At 41.8% G+C, this 5,663-nt stretch overlaps 1 protein-coding gene across 4 annotated transcripts in view; it reads right to left on the reverse strand.

Moving 5' to 3' along the window:
* The window catches only part of CACNA1D (calcium channel, voltage-dependent, L type, alpha 1D subunit), a 416,410-nt gene that overhangs the window by 73,776 nt on the left and 336,971 nt on the right, over positions 1 to 5,663 (reverse strand). For all 4 annotated transcript variants that reach the window (XM_006892226.1, XM_006892225.1, XM_006892228.1 and 1 more), the window contains 2 exons: positions 2,618 to 2,724; positions 214 to 301 (listed from right to left, as the gene is read on the reverse strand). In XM_006892226.1, coding sequence (XP_006892288.1) covers positions 214 to 301; positions 2,618 to 2,724 — 195 coding nt within the window. The remainder of the gene's footprint in view (positions 1 to 213; positions 302 to 2,617; positions 2,725 to 5,663) is intronic.

The following is a 5,663-nucleotide window of genomic DNA, read 5'->3' on the forward strand; positions in this document are numbered from 1 at the left end:
AATCCAAAATCTCTGTAAATGTCTATTAAAATTAATAATGATAATAATAACAAAAATTTTTTTAAAAAAAGAAAAAATACTCTTTGTATCGAGGATAACTGGCTAGGAAATTTTTACATGTACAACCCTCATCCTGGCTTTGGTCCAGAAAAGCTTGTAATTACACCTTAACCCCATCCGAGGAAGCCCAGTTCGGAGGAAAGGAATCAAAACCTTAAGTCCTTTTGCTCTGTTGATTGCCCTGAGGGGCCTCAGGACCCTTAAGACCCGCAGAATCTTCACCACAGAGATAGCACTGGATCTAGGGGAAAGAGAAGAGGCAGAAGAAAAAGCAGAATGAGCTGCAGTTGGATAAAATAACTTGAGATTAATTATCCCACTTACACTTTCCATTGACACCATTGAAATAACTTGTATGAAATCTGCATGGAGCTGAACTACTCTCTCTCCATGACTTATATGCCATTATCAATCTTCTCCAGCCCACAGAACACAATGCCTTCCAGCCAGGCTCATGGACCTTCACAAGAAGCCAGCTGGGTACAGCTAACCTTGGCAGGACACAATATACAGTTTTGCTTTGTTCTTTTTTCATCTAGTGTGAACTTGCTTTTTAGACATCTCTTTCATTTTTCCTTTTCTACGTTTTGAAACCTACTGGAGTGCTTTTGTTCTGGGCCTTCTTTGGCCACCAGTGAATACACAGTCGGGTAGAAGAGATGGACAACTGTGACTCAACGGAGTATGCATGACAGGAGGGGCCAATGCAGTGTGTGTTCTCCTAGGCGAGTGCACTGTTGGGAGTGGTCTGGGGAGGCTTTGGGGGAAGGTGATGTCCAGGTGAGTTTCACAGGCAGAGTAGCTCCTGGCTGAGGGAACAGCACGTGCAAAGGCTCGAGGGGAGGAGAATGGAGCTCATCTGCAGCTCCATTCACAGTTCAGTGTGGCCAGAGCACATTACAGGGAGGAAGAAGGACGGCTTTGTTCACAATAGCAAAGAGCTGGAAACAACCTAAGTGCCTGCTCATCAACAAATGAATGGATAGAGCAGCTGTGGTATATTCACACAATGGAATACTACGCTGCACTGAAAACCAAGGAACTCATGAAATACACAAAGTGAGTGACCCTGGAGGACATTATGCTGAGTGAAGTATCACAGTCACAAAAGGACAAATACTGCATAGTGCTACTGTTGTAAAATGGGACTCACATGGGGTGGGGAGGAGACTGAGAAAGAGGGATAAATAATGTATATTGCATTAAACAGATGAGGGAGAAAACTACTTAAAAGGGATATATGATTATGTACTATTGTCATGACAGGAGATCAGGACGAAGAAAGCTGCATAGGGGAGGGACTGTATAACAATGAAAGAATTTTTCTTTTACTTTTCAAAGAGAAGAGCGAACTGGGGGGGAGGGGTGGGCAAGGAGAAAAGCACAACAATGAATGACTGGAAACCAAAGTCTCTGTAAACTTTCATTAATATTAATAATAAATCTAATAAAAAAAATTCCTTGTTTAAAAAAAAAAAGGAGACGGCGGACCAAGGAGTGCAGAGGAGTTGCAAAGATACGCGTGAAAGGCCCTTCCAAGCTACAACTGCACAACTCTCTTCTCCTGGGCAGCAGGGGGAAGTGACGAAAACTAAAAAACAAGGATCCATGCTCGCTTCGGCAGCACATATACTAAAATTGGAACGATACAGAGAAGATTAGCATGGCCCCTGCGCAAGGATGACACGCAAATTCGTGAAGCGTTCCATAAAAAAAAACAACAAAAAAAAACAAGGATCCGAGGCAGGGGTCCAAACCTTCTGAGATGGAGAGAGTCTCTCCAATTGACCTTTAACTCAAGAGGTTGCACGTGTAAATGCTGGGCTCATGTGGGAGTTACTGACATCAGCACCTGAGCAGGAGTGTTTGTAAGCCAGCAGGAAGACAAAGCCACATCTGGATGTGCTCACTGGTGCCTCCGCCCCAGAAATGAATGTACGAATGGCAGGCAGACAGTGTTAGGATCCTGCTAGCCCCAACCAAAGATGCCGAAATGCCAAGAAAAAGAGTTGATCCTGACTTGCAGGTTTTGTCTTCTCTTGACTTAGTATTCAGGTCAAAGGCAAAAAGCTGTAGTAACCTATGGAGATGGAGATGGTGATGAGAATGATGAAGGTCAACTTTGAATGTCTAGGCAGAGGGTCTCGAGTGATCATCTAGTTCTGGCCCCTCCAGTATCGATGGAGAATTAAGATTTCTGAGCAAAACAATGTCCTAAAGTGCCTAGAACCCACCCCTGGAGGAACCTTGACTAGAACCTGGCATTCTTTCCTTCTGGTCAAGAGCTCTCCCATCTCTGCTGGAAACAGATTTCACAACCAGTAATAAACACAACCTAGGATGAACACATACACACATGAAAATATAAATTGTTCTAATACTTTTTTGTCATGGGGGTAAATTAAGCAGCCCCTTAATAACCAAATGCAATCAGCAAAATGATGCTAAGTCTTTAAGAATTATGATAAAATTTTCCTATAAACCATCTGCTCCACAGTCCTTGAACCTTAAGCATGTTCTCTCTCCCCTGCCCCCCACACACAGGAAGGATACTCACTGAATCCCAAATGACACCAGAGACACACCAACAACCAGCATATCCAGCAAATTGAAGTAGTTCCTGCAGAAAGCCCCTTTGTGAAGGAAGGCTCCAAAAGTCGTCATCTATAAGCAGAATTATGAGCAATTTACTACTTTTTTTCCCCTCCTGAGGAAAAGAAATCAAAGCTCTTTACAAAACCTTGAGGAAAGCATGCCTTTACTAACAAGTATGTATTAGTGAGCCAGAAAGGTCAACCACTGGGCTGAGCAGGAGAATGATTTGTTCATAAAAATGGAAAAAAATCAGCAGCTTATTTCAGGTACATTTTAAGAGGCCAATTGAGGCTTTATGGCAAGGTGGCAGATTTAAAAAAAATATATATATACACTATTGGCATGTCCAAAGAGTGAGACTCTGGAGAGAGGCTCAGGAGAGAATGAGATAGTGAGATAACAAATATGACATTTGCTAGAATATAACTGTTACCAGATAACTCAGCTTCCCCTGTAAAACACTTGGGGACCCTCATGGACCCTACATTGATCCAACCCAGTCTTCCCAACACTGGCATCTGGATTGTACCCTGGTGCTGGTTCCTGACATGCACATTGTTTCTCCCACACAGTCAGCCCTCAGGGACACATTCATTTAAACAGCCCCTCTACGCCTACTGGTTACTGTCCAGTGCAAGGGCTGACCAGGAAGCTGTCATATGGAGTCTCACCCAAGTCAGTTTCCTGTTTTCCAGTAACATGCCACATAGGTAACTCACACAGGCTGAGTGCTCCAGTGAGCTTCCTGTTGGCTGAAAAAAGATCTTAGCAATGATCTTCCCCAGAGTAATGTCAGCAAAATATTTAGAGTTCACTATTTTGATTTTAAAAGGTGGGGGAGTAAGGTGGATGGGAGGTTCAGATAAGTACAAGAGAGGAGAGGCAGGGTTGAGAAGGAATTACACCAAACAGAATAAAATCACCAACACTCAAGTCTTTTGACCTCACATGAATGGCAGTAACAGATGGTTTAAGTTAACAACCAAATAGCCCTTGGAATCTTCCCAATGTCACCAGCAACCATCATTCCAAATATGAGATGGTTCTTGGTTTTATTCTAGCTTATTTTCCGTTTTCTGAAAACAGCTTTCAAACGGAGAATGGCTCACAAGAATTAAATCACTTCGGCAATATATAAAAATTAAAAAAACAATAAAAACATATGTTTTCTTTTTTTTCCTATTTAACTGTGTCTCTCATGGCCTCAAAGTTCAAGAGTAACTTTCATCTGCTATTTTTGCTGTTGTTGTCAAGTGCCATTGAGTTACCTACAACTCATAGCGACCAAGTGAACAATAGACATGAACTTTCATTTAGCGACTCAAAACCTCCATTAGCCAGAGAAGCGAAGTAGTCAATTTCTCTGATCGGTCTGTGGAGGAGAAGACAAATCTCAAAAACAGCTGCCAGTGGTTCCAGGAACCAGCCAGGCAAGAGGAATGGACATCAAGCTCAGTGTGCCTGCCTCTGCAGGCAGCACCAGGCTGTTGGTAGCCAGCCAACGGTCAGGGTCCAATTTTCACTTGAGAGCACAGTCAACAACAACAAAATCCCAAGAACTTGAACTTGAATTTTTGGGTTCTTCATAGAAGCTGGTTAATTTTTATTTTCATTATTAAGAACAACTAAAAAAGTGGCAATAAATGCCCACATTCTGGGTCTCGAACACTTTCTCCCTGATGGTCCTCCAGGGGAATGAACATTGTCAATATCCTGATTTAGCCAGGTCCCCTCCAGAACTTTGAAAAGCTAAATTTCTTGTTTTGTAACCAAACCCAGAAAGAGAACAATTCCCAATTTCCTGATAATGTTAACTGAGGTCTCATTTAACTGGAGATTTTTTTTAAAGCCCCAGTTCCACAGTGGTCTAATATAAAACACACTTTTTCCTGAGATGCACGAACGTGAACAATACAAAATGGTTTTGAGAACTTTTGGGTTAGAAGTCTTGTTTCTCAATTTTCTCTGCCGTAGGAGCCATACTTTGCAGGGGGCAGTGGCTCGCGCTGGGTGGTAGGTAGTATGTCTTGATTTCACAGGCTGCTGGTTTCCAGATCTCCAGGTACATGAGCAGTGTGCTCACGCACTAGGCAGCCTTCATAATCAGGACACAAACTACATGCAGTAAATAGCAACTGTCAACTCATGCATGGGCAATACATTTAGGTCTCCCTGTCCAGAAGGTACTCTTTGTGCTATTTGTTTTATTGTAGTTTTGGTGAAAGCGTATAAAGCATATTAGTTTTCCATTTAACAATTTACACTCATTTTACTTTGTGACACTAGTTGCAATCCCCTCAATGGGGCAGCACTTTGCCACTTCCCTCCCAGGGATGCCCACTTCCATTTGTCCTCCGTACTTGCCCATTTCTACCTTCTGAGCTTTGGGTGTTTTTGTTTGTTTGTTTTGTTGTTTTGTTGTTTTGTTTTGAGTTTTTTTTTTTTTTGGCAAATGCTGCCTTTTGGTCTCATATGGCTGATTGTACTTCCTGATGTTATTGTTCACTTTAGGCCTATCTACTGTTTGGCTGGAAGCTGACCGTGAGGGTGGACTCGGTTTCAGGTTTGATGGGTGTTTAAGGGGACCCAATCTAAGGGATTCCACTAGTATCTTATCAGACAAGTAACAAAATGTACTCTTTTAGTTGCTTAAATGTAAGCCCATCCATTAATATAGATAAAAATATCTTAACACAAATAGATCCAAGTTATCTTGCAAATCTTGTTGCAAGAGAAACTGTGTTGCTATTTTAGGCTGGTGAAAACATAATTCCATCAAAGCAATGAGAAAAGATACGCTCCCTTCACAGGCTACATGTTTTTCCTCTGACTCTGACGCCAGGAAGGGCAGAAGAAAGTTCACACATAATGATGCATCAACTATCCCTTGACAAATGCCAAAGGATATTAAAAAAAAGAGCAAAAAGGAAAATTCCCAATCCATTTCAGGGTGAAAAAGTAACTTCTACATGCATTTAAAGGTTAAAAATCAACAGCAAAAATTAAAT

This window comes from Elephantulus edwardii, unplaced genomic scaffold (genome assembly GCF_000299155.1).
Source record: "Elephantulus edwardii isolate Elephantulus edwardi_28Jun2011 unplaced genomic scaffold, EleEdw1.0 scaffold00113, whole genome shotgun sequence".
Lineage (NCBI taxonomy): Eukaryota > Metazoa > Chordata > Mammalia > Macroscelidea > Macroscelididae > Elephantulus > Elephantulus edwardii.